The sequence below is a fragment of the Telmatherina bonti genome, assembly GCF_933228915.1.
Source record: "Telmatherina bonti genome assembly, chromosome: 2".
In the NCBI taxonomy this organism is placed as follows: domain Eukaryota; kingdom Metazoa; phylum Chordata; class Actinopteri; order Atheriniformes; family Telmatherinidae; genus Telmatherina; species Telmatherina bonti.
Window position 1 is genome coordinate 31,871,265 of NC_136620.1, and position 23,136 is coordinate 31,894,400.

At 38.6% G+C, this 23,136-nt stretch overlaps 2 protein-coding genes across 6 annotated transcripts; both read right to left on the bottom strand.

Moving 5' to 3' along the window:
• Positions 1-1,583: 1,583 nt before the first annotated feature.
• LOC306764631 (MOB kinase activator 2) lies at positions 1,584-5,651 on the bottom strand. The gene is made up of 5 exons (XM_079251818.1): positions 5,346-5,651; positions 3,710-3,849; positions 3,523-3,619; positions 1,988-2,112; positions 1,584-1,901 (listed from the first exon to the last, which is right to left on the bottom strand). Exons 1-5 carry the CDS (start codon positions 5,423-5,425, stop codon positions 1,663-1,665), a joined length of 681 nt encoding a protein of 226 aa, XP_079107944.1. The 5' UTR covers positions 5,426-5,651; the 3' UTR covers positions 1,584-1,662.
• Positions 5,652-6,424: 773 nt separating this feature from the next.
• ppp6r2b (protein phosphatase 6, regulatory subunit 2b) lies at positions 6,425-21,862 on the bottom strand. Of its 5 annotated transcripts, none has more exons than XM_079251778.1 (26): positions 21,734-21,862; positions 20,388-20,521; positions 20,113-20,268; positions 19,906-20,004; positions 19,437-19,623; positions 17,654-17,791; positions 17,495-17,560; positions 17,091-17,203; positions 16,905-17,018; positions 16,580-16,700; positions 16,097-16,258; positions 15,774-16,007; positions 15,601-15,665; positions 15,406-15,521; positions 15,226-15,311; positions 15,040-15,117; positions 14,859-14,956; positions 14,719-14,776; positions 14,415-14,536; positions 14,128-14,300; positions 13,857-14,013; positions 13,166-13,245; positions 12,304-12,514; positions 12,087-12,110; positions 11,262-11,402; positions 6,425-9,743 (listed from the first exon to the last, which is right to left on the bottom strand). In XM_079251778.1, exons 3-26 carry the CDS (start codon positions 20,238-20,240, stop codon positions 9,710-9,712), a joined length of 2,805 nt encoding a protein of 934 aa, XP_079107904.1. In that variant the 5' UTR covers positions 20,241-20,268; positions 20,388-20,521; positions 21,734-21,862; the 3' UTR covers positions 6,425-9,709. The 5 variants fall into 5 exon arrangements, with proteins under 5 accessions (XP_079107904.1, XP_079107902.1, XP_079107903.1 ...); XM_079251776.1 differs by having other exon boundaries at positions 11,262-11,432; XM_079251777.1 differs by having other exon boundaries at positions 13,166-13,248.
• Positions 21,863-23,136: the final 1,274 nt, after the last annotated feature.

The following is a 23,136-nucleotide window of genomic DNA, read 5'->3' on the forward strand; positions in this document are numbered from 1 at the left end:
TAATTGGTGGTGATAATGTATATGTGGTGGGTCAAGATTGGTTCACGGGGGTGAGGTCCAAACATGTTGTGGTACACTATCCCACATATTGTCTTACATGAAGTGTTTCAGGAAGTGTTTTTTCAAAAGTCCTTCAGTAACACTTAAAGGGAAAGTGATCCATGTCTACTTACTCAGGATTGCAAACTTTCAACTTTCAGTTAAAGTGAAATAAATTCCTGTCCATATGTTAATATAATCTTTCTGATTGTGACAGACAAGGAGCCACCCAGAACTTGCAGATGCATGAAAATGTGTTTGACAGTTTCCTGCTCTAACAATGGGAACTTCTTCATTCACCTGCTCTAAAGGGGATATTTTCACGACTAAACCATAGTCTTGGTCAGTTTGATCTGACCAACAAACAATCAAAGCATTTATGCCATAAGTTTACAGGTAACCATGAAATAGTCATGTTTAATCATCTTACATCTATAGGTATGGATTTATGGTGAAGCCCATTATTATCGAAGCGTTTCATCTCGAATGAGGAATGGAATTCAGTCTGACAGGTTTTCTTTTGTTTCTTTCTGTTCATGCTTAGCTTATACAACTTTAGTGGAATAAGTATTACTAAACTTATGCTGAATTAAACAGCGGGGTTTTTTGTGTATAATACCTTTTCTGGCATATCCTGGAGTGATGAAAATACCTGAGAGTAATTATTTTGTGTTTTATTTAATTACTTTTGCAAGATTTATAAAAAATATGGGACTTGTGGATCTGGAAGATTAATTATTCATATTTTGTTTAGCACTGTGCAAAAGAGCCAAGGTTATTCTTTTATCAGATGTAGTGAAAGAGACACATAGCTGGGCAACTTTGGTTTGGTTAGGAATTAACAGCAGTGTGTATTCTGAACAAAGCAGCAAAACTCAGTCTTAATAATGGCTAAATAATGTGAAAAACCTTTGGTATCAGGTATCAAGCTATGAAACTTCCCAATAAGGTTTGTGATTTCAGAAAACTTACACTAACAAAGTTATTACTTTTCTTTTTTATGAAAAGTGGAAAATGACAGGAAAACATCAGCAGAGTGCAAATGTGGGACATGTAAGACCCCACTGCTTCCAGCAGGTGGTGCTAAAGTCAAACTGAAGAAAAGCGGCAGCATGTTTGTCTTCAAGCAAAATAAACACCAGCAGTCATACATAAGTCATATATGTTTATTACTGAGTACATACTAATATGAAAATATGGAGAATGGTTTCCATGCAGCAAGATAATACAGAGTTTCAATGTTTTATATGTGTTTTTTTTTATTTTATTTTATTATTTTCAGATCTTCAGAATACAAAGGCACCAACTCTGTTTGACCAAGTGGATTTCTTTCAGAAATCACAAAAATATTTACTTTCCCTTTTTTAATATCTTATATTGACATAGATTATATTGAAGATGTTGACCTTATAAAAACAAAACAAAAAAACAATGAACCGTTAAACACAAACATGCAAAATGCAAATTTAATAATAAAAAAAGGCACAAAGTAAAACAGCCAGTTATTGTCCATACTGTGTTATAAGTTATGGTTGGACCCAGAGTGTCAACAAATACCAAGCTGTCACAAATAAATAAAGATGAGAAATTTGCTTTTTTAAGCTCCATGTTTCCCCTCAAAATTCATTCTTGTTGTCCAAGAGCAGCGATGAGGTCCTGCATTGGCTCGGTGTCCTCGGGCTCCAGGAGGGAGTGCTGCCGGCAAAACAGAGTAAGGTGTCTGAAAAGCATGTTAAGGTGGGGGTGCAAACCCATTGCAAGTGCCTCACTATAATGAGACCAGTAAATGTGAGCCAGAGTCCTGAACATCAGCAAAAACACCTTCTGGACCAGAAAGACAAAGCCTGGGGGAAACACTGCACCTGTGAGAAGACAAAAAAAAAAAAAATTGTTTAAAACGGAAACTGTGGGATGTGGAATTATACAAGACAAAGTAGGCGTACTTTACCTGCTTTTGTAGGAAATACGTTTTCATCGGTTAATAGATCCTGAATGTATGACATGGCATAGTCAAAGTAAAGTGGAGCCGAGCACTTCAGCTTCCTGCCGTGGTCATCAGTCCAAAAATAAACCCTGACAACACCAGTACAAGTAGTGGTCAAGCCATGTATGATTATGCAGTGTAGAAACAATATATTTTACTGTATGTTTAATTTTTGTTAATATATATAATTCCTTTTGGTCCATCCCATGGCCCTTGATTTGAATTGTGCAGGTACAGAAAAGGGTAAAAACAAGCTTTTGGTCACTTAAAGGCAGCTGAACATCTTTATGGCAATAGCTGAGGTGTCCTTTATTTCAGCAAATTAACATGCTTCCTGTAAAAACTGAAGCTGCCTCTGGCTGATCACATCCAGAGGTCAGAGGTCAACATGCACCAACATCCATGAAAGCAGTTCATTTTATGCTGCATAAGTGTTTAGCACAAACTGCAGGTGTGTAATCAATATTTTGATTTAATATCTCATTTAATGAATAAAACAAAACTATGTTTTTTTTTTTTTAAATGTCAGTTTAATTAAGATGCTAAATGTATCCAATAAAAACGCATTAAAGTTTAATTTGATGATGTCGTAGCTTTAAAAAAAAAGAAAGAGTGAAAGTTTAATCATTTAATCAAGTTTAATCATTTGGTCATTAATTTGAAATTTCATGTTACAGTTCAGATGTAAGAAAACTGGCTTTGGATACAGGAAGAAACAAGCTTGTGCAGATTAGAAAGATAAAGATTTAGCCTGCAGCCAAGTTGTCACAGATGAAGATTTGTCGTGAAGTCGTTTTAGCTGGTTCATTTAAAGTCAACCTTAACATGCAACTTAAATGATTTATGTTTTGGTGAGGAGTCTGGGAAATGAGCCAGAGAGCACATTTATTTTCCAGAAACATAACTGGAGCAAAGACATTACAAACAGACACATAATCATGTGCTGTGACAACATTCACTGGAAAAAACAATATATTCCAATAAATTAGAAATATTCCTTAAAACTTTCGGAGTGAGTGAGATTTGTGTCTGTGCACGTACTCAGGGATCTAAAAATGACATTTTTGAGGCTTGACGGCTTTGAAGGAACTAAGATGCTGAACCACATAATGTTATGTGGCTGGTTTGGGGTCAGACTTTGCTTTCAGAGTTACAGTTAGAATGAAGTTATGTAAGGGCTGGGCTCTCAGGGAGATTGCTAAAATTGGACGACATTTGTCAATGGCCTGTTCCAATAAAAACAGAAAAAGGATGGGTGTGTGTCAAGAAGGACCGTGTGAGTGATTAACACTGGAAATGAGCTAAAGTGGACCCCACTTCCATGCAGCTTACAGTGTTTTCTATCCACAGTTTGCTCAGGCACTGTTCTGAAATACTGTTTGATTCTAGCCTCTGGAATGACCACGGCAAATGAAATATGTATCTCCGTGACTGGACATGGTACCAGATCATGAGTGAAATCCTGGGTGGGTTGTGCAGTGTAATGCTGTGTGGCTTACGTGTTGCCTGGTCCACAGGCAGTTGGGCACGTGCTGGGAGTACAGAACTCTGACAGTGCACTGAAGAACAGGTTTATATTCGTGAAAAAAGCCACAGCTGGAAGATACCAACAAGACAAGAATTACACCATGCATGTCTCTTAAGTAAGAAGCAAGAGAAGAGGAGCAGAAATCTGTTAATACTTACTGTTGCTGGCAAGCCACTCTGCTTTGTCGACGCCAAGCGGCAGTGCTGTGAGGGCAAACAGGTCTGCATATGTGATCCGCTGGCACGCGTACTGCTGCTGCAGATACGGACGTTCCTCCTGATTATTGTTATTGATTCCCCTTGGGAAGACAGTGCAGAGTTAATGAAGCAGAAGCAGAAAGAGAAACACGATTAGATGGAAAATATGACTGTGTAAAACAACCAGAGGGCCGGCTTATTAATTACTCCTGCTGCAGTCAGTAGATAACACACATTCTCATCTGTCTTGCTCCTCGAGCTGGCACAGAAACACAGGCGAACCTGCAAACAGTGCTGCAACAGCAGACCTGCACCTCCTACAGTCCAGCAGTTAATGCAATGAAAGCAGTCAATTCAGAGCTGTGGTAATTACTGTTAATGAAGCAGACTGCTGCAGAGCTCAGTGCTTTGGAGCAACTGACTGAAAGGCTAAGAATGAATAATCTACTGCATAAGCAGAGTTTCATACCGGGCAACACGGGAACTCCTGACAAGTATGGAGTTAATGCAGGAAACGTTTAATGCAAATACCAATGTGCAGCATGATTTGACTTCACTAGAAGTGGGAAGGTAAAGCTGTCTGCTCTGAAGAGGAAGAGTACTCTGTGTTGCAGAGTGCTTTTGGCTAAAGTGAAAAATTTCAGTGTGGTGGATAAAGCAGCTGCCAGGAACAGTTTTTAGATGTCACACACAGCAGCTGAGGGTTTACACAGTGTGACCTTGCCTACTGCGATAAGGAAAACACTGTGCGCTCTATGGGGTTTCTCTCCCCCCATGGTGTAAATATGTGTGTGTGTGTGTGTGTGTGTCTGTGAGAGAGAGAGGGAGACAGGGAGAGGGAGCAACAAAGAGGGCTAGGCAGAGAGAATTTGTTTAATGGTTTAAACAGAAGGTCTTTGTCTAAGGTACAGCTCAGAGCAGATAGAGAGGCAGAAATAGTGATGAAGAAATTGTAAACATTAGCTGTACAGTAGTTCAAATCCATGCCAAACCTTCCTAATGTCCACAGGATCCTCTTCTGTTAACATCCTGTTCTGTTTCAGCTCCACTGTCTGAACTAATTTACTGCTTCTTGGCTACCAGTTGTCAGGACACAAACATAATGAACCCAGAGCTGCTAGTGATGTAGTGTTTGTGTGTAAACACACTCCCCTGTGACCCTTGTTTTCTACTTTTTGACCATGTGGTCACCTTTACCTCAGCGATGAGGGTGAAATAAACAGCCAGCGAGCAAACATTTGCAATGTAACTGAGCTTAGACACATTTCAGTCTCTCCTCATATTGAACCAGACGGCATCTCAGCATGTGTTACTGCTGCAAGAGCAATCCACAATCACTGATGGGATCAGACAAATATGTAACACACACACACACACATTTATCTGGAGGACATTCCTCTGTGGACCATGTGTGGCCAGCTTTCTAGTCAGGTTCCTAATGCAACATTAGTTGTTACAACTTCAGCTTCCTGTTTTAGGGTGACACAGCAGCACAGATGTGAAGGCATAATGTCAAATAAACTTTAAACTTTTTTTTTTTTTTTTGGTAAGTCAAAAAGCAGATGAAGACTATTAAGAAAGAACAAATTCAACTTACACTTTCTCATTTCTGATGTCTGATGGTTGAGTCTTGCTGTCTGCCTTTGTAGCTGAGGGGTAACTATGGCAACCCCCCATTGCGTGAAGCTAAGAGCAGATGTAGTTGTTTTGCCAGCTCCACTTTTCCATCCCCAACTCACTTCTTCTGCACTCCATGGGCAACATGTGTCAAACTCAGCAGGAAAACAAACATCTCAGCTCCGGCCCGGACTATACAGCTTACAAACACACAAACATTGCCTTAAAGTTTTCAAAATCACAGCCAAAGAAGCTCAGGAGTTCAGGATTGTCTTTTTGTGCAAAGTGAAGCTTTCCAGTCGTCTCAGCGATCGAGTGTCAGTGTGTTTATGTATGCTTTGTCTGGAGTCCCACACCCTGATGGCTCCTCCTCTCTCTGCTCCAAGCAGACAGGCAGGTTTCTCCACAACCCATAAAAGTACAACTCCACCTTCCTCTTTCTCCCACTCACTGCACATACACACCAGTTTTAGACACATGTAATCTGCACAGAAAGAGCAACAAAGTGCAAATGACAGCTTTATCTTTACTGTAATAGATAATAGAAGGAAGAAAAAGAAACGACTAAGGTTGAGAAAGGAAAGATAAAAAAAAAAAAAAAAAGAGGGATAGCCACAGGTGTGAATTTATCTCTGCTGAAGCTAGAGGAATGCGATGCCACATACAATCTGTGAAATGAAAGCCCAGACCCAAAAGGTGAGGTATAGATAAGGCTACAGGAGGGAAAATAGTTAATATGAGAAGAGCGTGAACACAAAACAGGGGTCTCCAAACCCTCCCCCTACTGTTGCATTTTATCTGCCCGAAGCAAAGTTAGATCTATGTGACAGGCAGGTTTATGTTCACAGAGAGGGAGATAATATGAGGATGTAGCCAGAAGACAGCAGACATACAACATATCCTGGGTTAGTAGTAACAAAATCCCACCCCCTCACCTGCCTCGGAGGTAAACATTTTCCACAGACCAAGTCCTGTTCTCCCTATCTATGTTTGCACTTGATGTGTGTTTTACAGCAAGCTGCAAGTATGACACAAAGAGGCACCATGCTTCTTTTTTTAGACATGTTTATTAGGTTCATATCTGAATTTACAAGCTAAACTGACGACAAATAACAGACACATTACTCTCTAAAAGAAAACGGAAAAAAAAACGGAAAAAAAAAACACCAGCATCAGTCCATTTTACAAAAAAGGCATTTAACACAAGGTCTTTCCGAACACTTTCTCTCGCACATCTGTAAACACACACAAACACACACACACAAAATATAAGAAGCAATAATGTGAGAACAACTTTAAACGTTGAAATGGCCTGAATGAAACCAATGGGTTTGTAAAAACTGACACCCATTGTTTCTCGATTAAAGTTGTGGGCACACGCTGAACAATTCAGCACATGCCCGAGGAGGTGAATGAGGCTAATGTGCAAACTTAATGGCACTTAAAGATTACCGTATTGTACCACATGCCATTATGCATATCACAACATACCTAAACAACACACTCCCAAAGTAAAGGGGGGAACACACACATACAGACACAACAGGTCAGATGCAGTGTTTTTAAGTTTGGTGGAGGGCATGAAATATTTTTACCCTGTACGCAACCCTGACAAAAAAAAACAACTTTTTTTTCTCCACCTCAAACCCTGACATGAAGCAAAGCTCACTATGTGCACTTCACACTGCTCAAAGTGTTAAATACATTGAAGGATAAAGATGTGTTCCAAGATGATCTTCAATAGGTCTTTCTTTGACTAGTGCATCCTCTCCTACTCCTAACTCCATCACATGACTTCAAAAATAAAATAAAAACAAACCACAGATCAAACAAAGACTGCTTCTAAGTACTTGAAACCTGTAAAACCGCTGCAAGAAAGAGGCTACTTCACAGATATGGAGCCCAGTTGTTTCACTGGTGGGAAGACACACTTTGGCAGAAAGCATTAAAGAAAAGGAAATATTCTAGAGTCTCTACATGATTCGATCGTTCAAGTTCCATTTTCCCGCCTTTGAGGAGGGAATAATATGGTGGTACCCACAAACTAGAAAAAGTGCTATTAAAATAAATAAGACAATCTATGCAAATCGTTCGTACGCATAAACGCAATAAAAGTCAACTCCTGCCCTGAGAAATAGAGAGACAAGGAGAAAGATAATGTGAAGCATAACTGACTGGCTGCGAAAATTTAAAGGATAATCCTCATTTATTACAATTTAGGTCATGGGTTGTTGTTTTTGTAGTTCTGCCCTGGATTTATGTTACTTAAAAAAATAAATAACCATATAGATGTTAGAGTTGGAGGAGAAATAAGTGATCAAACAAACAATTATTAAAGTGCTCTAAACGTTATGCCCCACCTCCTACATTATGAGGTAGACCTCAACAGTAATATACATCCATTACCATGTAGATCATGTCACCAAAAACTAAACATAGGTAAACTTTGTAAATACAAATAAATGAATGGCAGAGCTACCATTACATTAATTGATCTAGATGAGCTGTCTGGTAATGACACTAGTGGGTATCACAAAAAATTACTTATTAACTTGCAAAAACAGAAGAAGAATCCTACACAAAAAAGTTTTTTTTTTTTTTTTTTAGGTATTGCACATGTGCACATCAAAGCACATGTACACTTATGCTGGTGTTTAATTAGATACATCATGAATAAGCAGCTGTTATGAAATGGCTTTGTTTGGCCATCAACACAAATCCAAAGCTACACTTAAAGCTGGGAATAAAGAAGATAAAATTAATCAAAAATGGCCAATTAGTGGATTATAAATTTCTGCTGATCTACTAGTCTGCATCAAGAGAAAGACTAGATCAGCTCTGGTCAAGGAGAAGTTGACGCATTGACTTGTTTAAAAGTAATGAGTGAAAGTTTGACCCAAGCTGTAAGAAACAAGAAATATCCTTTAAAGTAAACTTTACGGAAGACATCCTGCAGACAACCAACACACATCTACAACATGCACGCTCCTGTACCTCCATGTAGGAAGTGTGTGGCAAAGAAACAGGAACTGATGCTGGTCTTTCAACTGAAACACAGACATCATTATTGCCTCTTTCAGCAGTACGTCACGCACACACATTACACACTTTGCAACCAGCAAAACAACCTCCTTTCCATACACTGGATTTATTCCAAAAATAGATATAATGTTTATATATACTGTTTACATTTATATTACGTTAACATATTACCAAGAATAACCACAACCTAATACAGGTTCAGAATTCACAATATTACATTTAGACAACTCTGAGGGTGTATGGACCGGTCTGTGCATGTCACCACTGTAGGTTGTGTTTTTATTTTTTTCCTTTTTGCATCGGTTTGTGAATATGGCTGTTTATACACATGTACTAGGAAAGGTATGACTGTGTGCGTGTGTGTGTGTGTGTTACACAGGTGTGCTTTCTTTCTATCTGCATACATCTCATATTACCTGAGAATACACTCTGTATTTCAGACAGAGCTCAAACACACACACACACACACACACACAGACACCTACTAACAAATGGATACAACACCTCTAAACTACATAAGTCTTTCAGAGGAGGAAGTGACATGGGATTCTCCTTAAATCAACGCTTCATGTGTAGCAAAAGAAGTTTTGTCCAAAGTAATTGCAACAAAATTAAAAAAAAAATACAGAATTAAAAAACGGAAAATTGATGTAAATAATGAAGAAAGCCAAATAATCACTTATGCATCTATACTAAAATGTCTGAACACGAAATGCTGAAGACATCTGTCAAGAAAATAGCAACTAGTCAGCTTTGCAAGCATTTTGGCTGATAATGAGATTACATCTTTTGGTTTTTCTTTCTTCATTTTATTTTTTACTAAAAGGTAAACAGTCAAATCCTGTGCAAGAAAAATGAATTGGGCCTTGATTTTGTGCCCAGACATTTTATGCAGATGGTCTCAAATCATCTGAAAGTCTAAAGCAGAGTTTAATGAAAAGGTCAGATTTCAGATTAAAGTTTATTTTTAAAGTAGAGTTATGAAAAGTTCATGTGCAACATAATTGGCTGGTTTTGGCTGTTGGACACAATGACATATTCTATAGAACATACATTTCACTCCCTGAAGCGCTTCAATTCTATGATTATGCCATGAAAGTGCAGCACAGACAACAAAAGTACCCATGTAGATTTCACTTTAACAGCATAAATGCCATCTGACCTCAAAACTGAGTGTTTTCCATCCACTCACACGTCTTCAGACACAACAAAAGGACAGTGGAGGGCTGCTAATAGGAAGCAAAGGTGGCATGGTTGGATGTTGAATTAAAAGGGTATGAAATATGGGCCTGTGCTGCATTGTTAGGCCGGTCCGTTGGCAGAGGACTGCATCTCTCTGTAGATAAAAAAGGACAAAAATACAATGTTGTTTTAATTATGCCTCCATTCACTGAGACCACACAACATCAACACAAAGTGTAGGCCAATTTAGTTAGCAGAACAGAAAAACATAAACATCTACTTGAATCTATAATTGTTCAGGATTTAAAGGATATTTACAAGAAAGGCCTGTCTTATGTGTAGCATCATCCATTTATGCTTTGAGTGCTGTGATGCAAAATCTATCAGAAACCTGTAAAGTATTTCATTACAAACATTTGAGTTGACCAAAGAGGAAAGAAAAAGCAAAGACTTCAAAATCATTGCTTGTGTTATCATTTGTGCTATTTTCATTAATATTAAAGGTTACAAGTAGGTTTAGGCTGTCAGCAAGTCTAAAAGTATCTTGCCTATTGAATTTAAAAGGGTGCATGATTGAGTTATTTCTCCACATTAACATATAAACACAAAATTATTACTCAGGCCACATTTAAAATCCTAATTTGAAGCAAAAGAGGCTTGTTTTGGAAATATAGGTACCTTATCACAGCAGTAAACAGAATCAAAACACACTAAAAACACTTTATTCTCTTTATTTAAGAAGGCTCTGATAGTAACCAAGGTTTACACCTCAGGGTGACCTATTTTATTGATCAAACTATTTTGTTTTTGCTCCATGAACAAGTTGCACTGATTTGCCATTTTAGTTCAGACATAATTTTTTCTGGAAAGTGGCCATATTAAGGAATCTTTACAACCTCTAATGAATTGATGTATGAATATAAGACAACATTGCCATCTCTAACTTATTTCTCCTTTTTTCCGCAGGGCTTCCTGAATAAGTGCAGCTGTACATGTTGATCTGTCTTTCCTGTCGTCTCCACCCCAACCAGTCGAGGCAGATAACTGCACTCCCAGAGCCCGGTTCTGCCAGAAGTTTTCTTCCTGTTAAAAGGGAGTTTTTTCCTTCCCACTGCCGCCTCGTGCATGCTCAGGATGGGGGATTGGATCGAAGTCATGATTCGATTAAATCAGTTGGTTTCTATTAAAGGCGATGTATGAATTGGCTTGAAATGATGTGTATGTTGATTCATGTATGTAAAGTGCCCTGTGACAACATTGTTGCGAAGTGGCGCTATATAAATAAAGCTGAATTGAATTTAATTGAATTGAATTAATCAATCGTGCCGTTTAACTCATTGGCAGCCAGCTATAGCAGGGAGCCCAGTGCTGCCGGCGTTTTGGAACATTTTGGCTCGACTTTCAGGGTCATGGAATGTTGTATGTGTTAGGTTTCAGGTGCATGCGTTGGGGCATCTTCGAGGTACGTGCTCGGAGAGCACATTTTGGGGACGTTTGTGATGCGCGTACCCGGCTGAATCGGCTTTCTGTGTACAGAAAGCGCAAAAGATATCAAAAGACATCTTTGAGAGCCAATGACCTAATACCGCTACAGTGAAATTAAATAATTGTGACGTCTCTACTTAAGTTGTCTTACCTTTCATCCATTCAAAACATAACTGCATACACTCACTGTTTAATGGCAGCTGACTGGTTTGTTGGACTGGTGGTAATTGGGCCAGAACCGTTTCCATGTTTCTTCTCCTTTTCATCTTCTTTTTCACCATCCTTCCCCTTGATGGACAGGCCCTCTAGTGGCACTTTATCCGCTTCGCTGACAAAAAAAAGAAAAACAAAAACATAGCTGTAACAGATAAGAAAAATAAGGAGGTTGTTTTTACATTATCCTATTAATAAACTAGATGTTATGTTGTTAATACTCTGTTTGGTGCTTACAGCACCTTGTGCACCCCCAGGCTACTTCTGCCAACATATAATAAGGCTCTGACTGACAAATCATAGTGAGCTGGGCAAAAGATGGTACCAGGATTCTCAGTTTCATAGTAGCATCTTAATTGTAACATGCTTGTTGGTGCACTGTTAGTAACTTGTAATGACTTGGCCTGTTAGAAAGTTGGCATGTTGCATTGGTTATAACTACTGTTCATAGCATGCTATCTGACAGACTGTTAGTGGCGGGCGAGCTCACATTGCCTTTTATTATACCAGTGCTATGACTGGAAAAAAATAATCTATAATCACAACAGTGGTCATATGCAAGTCTTATCTTTTAATGGAAACTCAGCATAAAAACAGTTGTGTAGATAATCAACTCAAAAGTTATGGGTTAGTGTAGGTTTTTTTCTGGTCTTTTTTTGTAAATTAGACTTTGCCTGAATTATGGCGCAAGGGATCGTGACTCCATGTCCTGTTAAATGCAACAAGCAAACAGAAACATCTTAAATCCATCAAGAAAGCATTCCACACAGCAGACCAAAGGCCCTCAAGCACAACATACCGTCTGTGTGCAGGTCTGAATACTCTGGAATCAAGGGGAGATGAGACAGGAAGGAACACAAAACAGCGGGATGATATCAGAGGAAAAGTGGAGAAGAGAGAGGTAAAGCAGTACAGGAATAAGTCTGGAAGGAGGGTAAGGGGGTCTTTGAGAAAGCACTTGAGACCACAATAACAACAGAAACAATACACCAGAAAGACCAGTAGGTCCTGTGTACCTAGTGAAGACTGCCCTCTCATTTTTGGCATCCACAGTAAGCCGGATGGTCTCCTTGCCAGCACCTGTGGTGATCGTCTCCGTGGTGACGGTTTCATTCGATGTGGACTCCGTTTTTCCCTCTTCCCCATCGCTGTCTGAACTACTGGAGGAGGAGCTGTCTGATGCCACCAGGGGAGCTTTTCTTGCCACGCATGCACTCCACACACAGGCTATGAAGGGTGAAGGAGAGGAAAGAAGAATCCGTCTTTAACACCAGTACATGATGACAGCACGAGTCATCCTAGAGACATAAAAATTAAGCCCCACCATCTGCATCAGCCTTACTGAAATGTATTCCCCAGTCAACATTTTCCAGCTTTAAAATGTAAAGTTTTAATCCAAAGCATTTGTTTTCACCTCTGATTTGAAAACAGAAGCTTATCAAAGGTTTGTCACATCAGATAATAAAACAAAATGGTCAAATTTCACTAAAAAAAACAAAAACAACAACTTTTCATTTACTCAACAGACATTTAGCTACCAAGCACAAAACTACATCAAAATATCCAGAATAATATGTCCTTGTTGCATACATATCATATATTTTCAATGCATGGATTTTGTTTAAAATGGCAAAATTAAAAGGACACTGGGATTTTATACAAATCTGAAATGAACTCTTTCCATCCATTTGCTACTTATGAAGTAAAACACAGTTAATTCACAAGTGGATGAAAATATATGGAGCAGGAAACATAATGTGAACCTCCTGTTTGGTCTTATGTACTATGTTTATAATTTCTTAATTAGTTTAAACGTTGTTTAAAGAAGTAAATAAAACATGGAAAACTTATCTTATGAGTCATTTTGCAACAACTTACGATTCTGGTTTGGTTTGGTATTGTCTGAACCACTGAGCTCCGAGTCCACTGGTGAGCTGCATCTGGGTCGTGTTTCAGAGCTGCTGGATAAAGAGTAAGTCACACAGCCTGAATCAGATTAATTATGTTTTATTAAACTAAGTGTATGTGACTTTTTCAGAATCAATGTCTCAGAGTATTCAAAGTTATTTTAAATCTTTAAAAATAAATTGAAATTTAAAGTATTTTGGGGGTGATGGGCATCTTAAAAACAAATAGGTTGTATTTAGTAAATACAAATGTCAATATTTTATTAATTAATGTTTTCTTTCCTTTAAACATGTATGAAACTACCAATAACTACATCAGCACAAATGATCAGTGCTTCCTATGAGGAAAACTGCATCATTAGCTTGAAAAAGCTCAGTGCGAGACTGTAAAACACAAATAGCTTTTTTGGTATTTTTCTACATTTCTTGTTGAAGTAAATATTTTTCTGGTTAAAATTACTGAATTCGTTCATTGCAGCATAAATACCACAGTGTTAAACCTGTCTTTAAGTATAACTTAGGATCAAAATGACTTCATTACCACTTTAAAGAGAACTTAATTATTTTAAAAAAATGTTCAGCAAAATCAGTGTATGAATAATATCAAAACAAAAAGGATTTATCTAAAATGTTCTTCATATTTACACTGGGCTTAAACTCACCAACAGAAAGGCTGAAAGTCGGTGAACTTGGCCCAGCCCTTCTCCTCAGCTTCTGTTGCAGCTGGCTGGGAGACTGCAGCGTCCCAGGGAGAAAAGGCCACTCCTGCCGCAGGAGCCTTTGAGTTCACCTCTCCAAACTCAGCTACCCAGCCGCTACCTGAGGAAGAAAAGCCCCACACACACTCAGTATGACAGTAAGACACCTGAAACTGTGGCTTAGCTGTTAACACTTTAGGGGATCAAACTTGCTGTGCAATACAACACATCTCACTCTTAGTTGCTTCTGACTGGTCCTGACTTGAAAAAGGATCCAGATCCTCTTTAGGGTCTTCTTCCTCAGAATCTGAGTCTGCTGCTCTGTCAAGGATGTCAGTGCTGGAACTTGCTGGCATATCATGAGTCGAACTGGGGGTTTGGCTCCGGGAGGACTGCGACCCACCAAACCTTTGAAAAAGAAAAGAACAATATGATTTACAGAGTCTGTACATCAGGATACTTGACGCTCAGAGGAATCACTCTGAAACACTGTTTTAGGAAAATCTCAATTGATGTGTTCACCTGTTCCTCGACTTAGTTTGTGTTGCATAGTTGATTTCTTTCTCCTCCCAGATGTCCTCTTCATCATCATCAAAGGGCTGAATTCTCTCTTTGGAACAGGCCTCAAACACAGCAGCATTAGCCTGCAAGAATCATCATTTATGCTCACAGGAGTTCTCTTTGTTCCTACATAGACCAGTTTTAAAAGCGTTATGAATTATTTACCTTCCCTTTGTAATAAAATTATTGAAGACTATTTAAAAACAAGCAAAACATTGACAAATCAAAACTTCAAAACTTTTGAAAAGTTTCCATATAAACTCACACTATCTTGGCCTGCGTCAATGTTGATATTGATCTCTGCAATCCGGTCAAACGTTGCGCTGAAATATGAGCAGAGTTACCCAATCAGTAAAGGCTTACAGTAATACAGAGATACAAAGAGAAAAGTGTCAGCTAATTCACCTGATACTGTCGTCATGATCGGTAAACTCTTCATCGTTGAAGCCAAACTGATCCACAAAGTTTGCCGTCATCTGCTGGATTTGATAGTCTGAAAATGCCTAAAACATATGATCAGAATATTTAGAGTAAATCAGGTTACAATAAAGATATTAAAAGTATTACTGGTGTTTATGTGGTGTACCTGCTGTACTGTCAGTTCTTTGGGGAAGGGGCTCTCCATATCATCCTCTGAGGAAGGTTGAGGGTTTCCAGCTCCAACCTGAACACAGAAACATTATTGCAAATGCAACATTTTGTGTTTAAATTCAAGTCATGACAACAAAAAACAAAGCTTTTGAGTGCGGTAAGCATGTGCATGAGGGCTTACCAGATCTATTGCGTTCTTTCGGTTGGTTTCTGACAGTGTTTGCTCCACAAAGGTCTCCCAGCGCCCTCTGTAGTCTTCTGGTAGCTCTACATAAAAAAAAAAAAAAAGAACAAAAGCGTGATTTCAATGAGTACGATGTGATTTTTCTGCTTTTGCTGCTTGTATTAGTGTGGCACACACCTGTAATGAGGTTACTAATCTGGGTGTGAACTGGGCCTTTCTCTAGGTTGTGGACCACTGTGTTAGCAATCCTTGTGAGATGTCCCATATACCCTCTTCTCATACCACCGTCTGACCTGAACAAGAATATAAGCTAAAATAAACCTGTTTTTCAGCTCATGAATCAATGATGTCGACATCCAAAAAGGTCCTTACTGAATTTTACTATTTTCTTCCCAAGCCTCCAGAATCCTCTGAATAAGGTGGCAGTGCTGGAACAACTTGTAAGGGGAAAAAAAAGACTCATTTAATTGATTGAATGTACATGGGAAGTGTGAAAATGCACATCCCAGATGGCATTTGTTTAAAGGAAAAGCAGAGAAACCTACATGAGTCACCATTAAGTTGTGGGCAGAGTTATCAGATGTGACTGACGGTTCGGAAGTTGCAGCCTCTGTCAAATTTTGCTCTTGTGATGAGTCTTGATTTGGCTTGAATTTTTCATGGGAACCCAAACCAGGCTGAAGTCTCATTTCATGGGCACAAGGCCGGATGATGGCAGCGACACAAAGCTCCACTTGGAGGTGCAAAAAGTTGTTCCATGTGTACTTGAAAAACAAGTCCTATAAAAAGGAAATACATTTTCCACAGGGTTATATAACATATGTCACCACACTCAAGAGTATGAACATTATGGCAGGTTCAATCTAACCAGGAGGAGGTCCATGGTATTGAGTCTGCAGAGTTCCTGTGCTACGACTGCATGGCTGGCAGAGCTTGTGTAGAGCAGAGAGGCCACTAGTCTGGCTATGTGCAGACGGGTGTTTCCCAAAGGTTCCTCCAGCACGCCCAGAGTAGTCAGCATAGGATCTCGCTAAACAAGCAGAGACTCAACTTATAGATCTATAAGTTTTTTTTTTTAAATTACAACACTAAAACAAAGGAATTTAATAGGAAAAAACCAAACACAAGTGCTGAGGCAGGAGGAGTGAGAACACTTTCCATGGGTTCAAGAAAATAGGACGGCACTTCTGAAGCTTCAATTAATTCTAATTAACCAACACCTTGACAAATAAGGCTAAATTATAAGAAGTCTCTGATTTATGTAATTAAAACACATATTTTGGAAATACAGAAAATTATTATCTTTTCTTTATGAAAGTTGCTAAAAATTATTTTCTCTCTGTTCATGTACCTTGGGTGGCTCCAGAAGAAGTTGGTGGAAGTGCGTCAGATGTGGCTGAATAGCCAGTAAGATACTGCTGTTAACAGTGTAACTCCTCTCAAATCCCTGAGCATCCATTACACCATCCACCCTGTCATAAACAAAATACAGATACAGCAGAAAATTCACGAGACTTTAAAAAAAAGGTCACAATAGAGATGAAACAATCTGCGCCTAATAAATTCAGAAAAAAAAACAGACCAGTGTACAAAGTTGGGTGATCTCTGTAAATCTAAATTTGACAACATCAGTTAGTTACACACCATTTAAAATCAAATCAAAGTGTTTCACTCACACAGGCCTCCGTATTTCCAGTAAGGTCAAAAGAACTTGAATCCCGCATACAATACAGCTTTCGGTCCTCTCTCCAGAGAACATATTCTGCAGCAACTGCTCAACACATTCCTGCCTGCAGAAACACAACACAGCACATCACTGCTTCTGCTTCACATGCATGTGTGTGTGCATCTCTTTGACTTACGATTCCAGCACAGTCAGCAAAGGGTCCGGCTGTGAAATCTCTTGAAGTTGACCAGCCTGGTCTCTGCTAAGACGAATGATGTCACACAAAGTCTGAGAAGCATTGGACTGCCTCTGTGAACGAGAAAAAATGTACACAGTCATTCAGCCTGGTCGAGCTTCTCGATTCTGAGGGCCAGATTGTAACCTTGTGTTTAAAGGCAGCAGCTTTCATGGATCTTGATTAATTAAGTTATGGAGTCTCCTCTGATAGAAACATATTTTCAGCCAGGGGAAGCACATGTAATGATTTCATTATTTTCTCTGTCTTGTTTTATGAATATGCAAAGAATTTAAAGTTGTATTTTAAAATCACAAAAATGAGAAATTAATAATAAAATTGAAAGCATTGACATTCTGTTTTACCTCTTCATCTCTCTCAGGGTGAATGAGCTCTATGAGTCTCTGGGCCAGTTTCTGTTCATTCAACCACTGTTATGAAAAAATATTTAAAAAATAGAAAAAATTTATCAGTATCTGAAATTTGTGTAAAATTTTATATTTGGGCTGTCGTTTGTCACATACTGTAAGAGTCTCAAGTCGAAGTGGAGGAGGTTCCACACAGCTGATAAGACGTAGGAGAACATCCATCATGGCTGATGTGTCAATATGCTTCAGAACCAAAGACAGGAATTCCTCCTTTTTCCTCAGGAAACTAATCACCTATGTAACAGGAAACAGAGAAATCAAATCAGAAAACTGAAAAGTAGGACAAATAAGGTAAAGTAGTGCAAGCAGTTGTTAAAAAGATCAAGAATACAGATATGTGATTAAGCAAACAAATAAAAAGGGAATTAATATCATCATTTCTGGAAGGAGATGGTGCTTTTCAGATTGAACTGCATTCACCTCTAAAATATTTGGGTGGCATTTCAAGGTACAAAGCAGATATTTTAAACCCTGCAACTGATTCAGACCATTTTTCATTCTGCTCAATCATTTCCTAAATACAGCAAAGATGTCGAAACGTCTTCAACATGCAGCAACTGTTTAGATTCGAGGTTAAGAAATTTAACTCATTTTAAACATGTAGACAGGTGAAGCCTGGAATTGAACCAGTGATTCCTGTCTGTCTTCTTACCCCGATGCACCAATCGCTCTGTCACAGGGTAGATCTGGGCTCATCCGGTCACATGACCTTCTTGCATTGCTCCAGAGTCCAATGTTTATGCTCCAATGCAAACTAAAGCATTTTTCTCCAGTTAGCCTCACTAGTTAGTGGTTTTTCTGTGGCGACATGGCTGTTCAGTCCCAATCCCAGTGCCCCTGCATTGTTAGTGTGGAAATGCTGAGCTCTGAGTTTTACAGCTCGATCTGATTTTACAAAGTGTTTAAGTGATGGCTGACCACCATCGTGCAGGAGCATCTTCTGATCACATTTCTTCCTCAAAGATAATGGTTCACCACTATCTTTCCATTTTTTAATTTGTCGGACAGTTCTTAACCCAATCTTGGTAATTTCTTAGCTATTTTCTCTGATTTAATGATTTGACTCATCTTAAACAAACCAACAACTCAGTGACCACAGGATGTGTCTTTTGACATTGATGTTTAAGTAATGAGAGCTTGGGATTGCATCCATCCGGCCATCCATTAAATTTTATGTATAAAGCACTTTTCACATGTTAAAAACATAGCACAAGTGCTATCTTTTGCAATTATTGTATCTGTGTTGCAGTTATTTTACCCATCCCCAGTTTGGGGATTTGCTGACATCATATTAAACCCCATGGATTAAGAATGGGATGTCACTTAACTTCATATAAATGTAAATGTGGATTAATACTTTTGGCAACATAGTGTGTATGCTGAGTTAAATTCAGGTGGTTTTCAGTTTACTGAAAACAATGGAAATGATCTGACACTGGGGAGGTTATCCACAGCAAAAAAACAACAATTATAATCATTGGAGTAATCTAAATAATTTCCCCTTTCAAGCAGAATGTCCACACTGAACATAACATTCACAAGAATTTGAAAGAAAAAGTGCTTTAGGCCTGCTGGCTATTGAAACAATCCTACTTTGAAATAGTAAAGAACTGCAAAAGACAAACAAAACTATCAAAACAAGCATGACTTTGAGGGTTGGCACATCTGGATGTTGACATTTCGATACAAACAAAACTTTAACACCACCTCAGGTGAGAGCTGTTGCCTTCATAAGCAGTTCTAGTAACTTGTAGGTACCGTAAGACTCAATTAAATAACAACATAAAACGTAGCTGTCACCTTCTGTGAGTGTGCCATTGATTTAGTTGTACGAGTCTGTGTGTGTGTGTGTGTGTGTGTGTGTGTGTGTGTGTATTACCTGCTCAGTCTTCCGTGTGATGAGGTTCCCAATTGTCTTGCTAAAGAAAGATGCCAGGAGGGGATTGAGCGGGGATGGCTGCTCCAGGAAGGCATACAGACTTTCCAACAGAGGTTCCTCGTTACCAAGCTTATCGTTGATCACTCCTACATCACATGTCAGTAGCTCACAGGCTATATTTGGATACCTGGAATAAATGTAGAAAACAAAGCTTAACAAAGTCAAATAAAACAAATAGAAATCATGTATTTTGAAAATTGCCTGATAAATAAGTAGTCATTTTGAATATGAATCTGGTTCGCTGGCTCAAAATTTAATCTTTTGTATTCTGAAATTTGAACACTCTTGAGCTTTATAGTTTTCTATAAGTGGCAAGTAAGCTGTAGAATATAGTGCCGGTACAGCAAAACCTCTTTTTCCCCAAAGATGCAGTTTACTACATCAGCATATTCCTCACTATGGTACCTACTTGAAGCGCTTTGTCTCCTCTGCACCAGCAGGAGGCTCTGTTGTTATCATGTGAACCAGATCCTGCATACACTGGTCCTGGCACACGAACTGGAGAAGTCTATAAATCCATGAAGAAGGAGAAACAAGTACAAGTATATTTAGAGACATGTCAGTGAAAGCTACAAACAGTTTTAGTGTCCTGTTGCAGATTAAACAAAAAACAGACCTCCTATTTTGGGCCTTGCACTCCTGTAGTACATCTTCCTCATCCATGAGCTCAGTGAGTGTGACATCCTCCTTGTCCAGTAAAGCCTCCAGATGAGAGGATGTGTGCAAATCAAACTTCCAAAACATGGTTGATGCCAATGTAACGTTCACGTAGCTGTTGATCAGAAGAGAGTCATGACTCTAAAACATTAATACAGAGATACTAAGAGGCACAATAACCATGTTTAATCACACATTTTAGATGTAATATATGGTCAAGGCTAATACACTTACATTTGATCAGACTGATCTTGCTATACAGCCATCTGTCATGTAGGCTTAGTCCGGCCTGAATGTCAGAGTGTCCACAAATTCACATCACTCATTCTAACGCCAGACATACAAACTCTGGAGGGATGGTCTTCGACCTGGTGATGAGAAACAAACAAATGATAAGAAACAGCAAGGTTGCAATTTTATTTTAAGGAAAGATCTGCTCTGATGTCTCACTCCCAGCTAAAGAGGATTTCAATTCAAGCTAAGTGTTGGAGCTAAGCTTACACTTCTCCGGAAAGAACAGGGAGCAACGCAAGTGCAATTGAATTACATGCTCATTTATGTGTTGATGGAAGTCAAATTGCTTGCCCCACCCACACACACACACACATATATATATATATATAGATATATATATATATATATATATATATATATATATAGATAGATAGATAGATAGATAATGTAAACTAGAGAATAGGTGTGGTAATTTCTGCTGTAGACTGCATAAGGCAGGAAGGAGTGGACATAAGCCAAATGGCTCACTTCACCTGACATCCCCTTGAGCCGCATCAGACCACAGAAGCAGTAAGAAATCCATCCTAATAAAACTGGCTTAGGACTCAGTTCATTATCCTTTAGGTTGATTATCATGCTCACAAAACGTGACTAAATATCGGTTACACAAAACAAAATAAAGCACTGACAGTGTAAAATAAAGCTGAAACACAACATGCACATTTCTGAACGCCATTAAGATGTATTGTGTAATACTGTTTCCTCGTATACAGCCATTTCTAGCCAACGTGTTGGGGCTTAACAGGTGTTTTCTCATGTAAAATGAGACTGCTTGTGTCTGTCTGTTAAATGTAACAAAACAGTCCAATCATGGCCAGCTTTAATAGGCCTTTCTTGCGTCCACGAAGCAGAAATCGTTCAATGTTTGCTATTTGCAGATTCTAGCTACAGCGAGCTAACAGTCACGTCGGTGCAAATTAATGTTCATTAGCTAAACCACATTACTTCGGGTTAACTTAGCTCTTTATCATTGTGTCTCGTTAATCACGGTGCCTTTAACTTGCCTTGCATGCAAATAGCACATCAGCCGGCTAGCAGCCTCACTTGCATTGCTAACGTTACTATTTCAACACTACTTGAGTCTAACTACGTTAAAAACAACAGCAATGGGTCTATTATTTATCACTGTCAAGAGCTTACATTCAGTGCAGGGACGACGTCCTACTGATTGACATCTAACGTCGCTGCCTTCCTGTAACTTGACAACCTGGCATGTCGCGCAGGCTTTATTTTAGATAACAGTTTTGTTTTCTTCTTCTTTTTCCCGTAACGTAAGCGACTCTTACCTTCAGTCCATCGTTTCATCAGTCGTCATGAACGACCAAAAAGGACGGCGGCTGTAGCTGTTAAATCACCCGGAGGAGGAGGCCCATTGCAGCCTTTTCATGACTGCGTTGTTAGCTTAACGATATCACCCTTTCCTGGCTGCAATGTCACTTACACTGACTTAACACAGAGGATGGTCTACCTTGCAGCTGTATTGATACACAGTAAACAGAAAATAATTTGGATACAAATATATTATTTAATCGTTAATATGACCACTATCGAATATTTTATTTTAAGTTTGGATTTACTGTGTAAACGAAATAAGTGTTTGCTGTCACGGGCGTTGCTAGTGGCAGAGTTCCTCTGGGGCCCCCCTCCCAAGGCACAGTTTATTTTCTTGAAATCCTGCTGCATGTATTTCATTGTTTAAATTAACTTTGAACTAGTGGGATGGTTCTTTTAAAATGTAAGATTTCTAATCACCTTGTTTAAATTGCAATAAAAGTATTACTTCATAAATGAATGAATAGATCCAATGTATCGAAGAACTGCATGTTGACTCACCTTGTATAACGCAGTGCACATTAATTTAAATTGCATGATAGAGAGGGAGTAAACTCAAACAATCCCAAAAATAAATGGATGAACAAATTAAGCTTTGATAGACCATGGAAACTGTACTTCTTATTATGTTGACCTAAAATCTAAATATATCTATCTGTAAAATGTAATATTTGAAAAATTAATACATTTGTTTGTGGCTTCTTTGCAATCACCAAAAATTTTAGTCAGTACTATAAATGGAAAAATGTCTCTTTGTGGGTGGCAATAAATGCAGATTCTTAGTTTTGGTCCTGTGAGATTTTTTTTCCCTACTAATGACAACAATGTAATGCACAAAACTGCTCTGAAAAAACATTCGAAAAAGAAACACTATGTGGATAAAGTTGAAATGACAAGTCAAAAGCCGGGAGAATCTTGGAAAAGAGATCTTTATTTAATCACTAATAAGTTTATTCTATTTAAGTAAAGTTTAGAAAAGAAATAGCACTGGATTTTAACACATTACGTACAATGAATCAATTACAGAAAAATTAAAGTGTGAAAGAAAATTAAAGCATTTAATTGCAGGATGCAGAACATTGTCGGTGTACAATTTACTACATTGATTACACTGATGCATACATCAGAGCTCAGGTAATAACTTTGGCCATTTTTCCAGACCCCTCTAGTGGCTCTATTTAAAGAAAATGCAATTATCAGCAACAGTAGTAACTTTTTCTGGTAATACTTATGTGATAGCCACTACACAGCTGCTTCTCTGTGAGCCCCTCCCCAGTCCAAAAGAACACATAAGAAACTTAGCATGCATAATCCAGCTGTAAGCTGCTGTCAGAGCAGGAGAGAGCTTTGCTCCATG

What these genes read in the sequence shown, in the direction of transcription:
- LOC306764631 (XM_079251818.1), bottom strand. Translation starts at nt 5,425, where the DNA reads ATGGGGGGTTGCCATAGTTACCCCTCAGCTACAAAGGCAGACAGCAAG. An exon ending in GCCTGTGGACCAGGCAACAC is followed by an intron (nt 2,113 to 3,522) that starts GTAAGCCACACA and finishes TGGTGTTGTCAG; the next exon opens with GGTTTATTTTTGGACTGATG. An exon ending in CGTATTTCCTACAAAAGCAG is followed by an intron (nt 1,902 to 1,987) that starts GTAAAGTACGCC and finishes GTCTTCTCACAG; the next exon opens with GTGCAGTGTTTCCCCCAGGC.
- ppp6r2b (XM_079251775.1), bottom strand. Translation starts at nt 20,240, where the DNA reads ATGTTTTGGAAGTTTGATTTGCACACATCCTCTCATCTGGAGGCTTTA. An exon ending in GAAGAAAATAGTAAAATTCA is followed by an intron (nt 15,522 to 15,600) that starts GTAAGGACCTTT and finishes ATTCTTGTTCAG; the next exon opens with GTCAGACGGTGGTATGAGAA. An exon ending in CAAACTAAGTCGAGGAACAG is followed by an intron (nt 14,301 to 14,414) that starts GTGAACACATCA and finishes TCTTTTTCAAAG; the next exon opens with GTTTGGTGGGTCGCAGTCCT.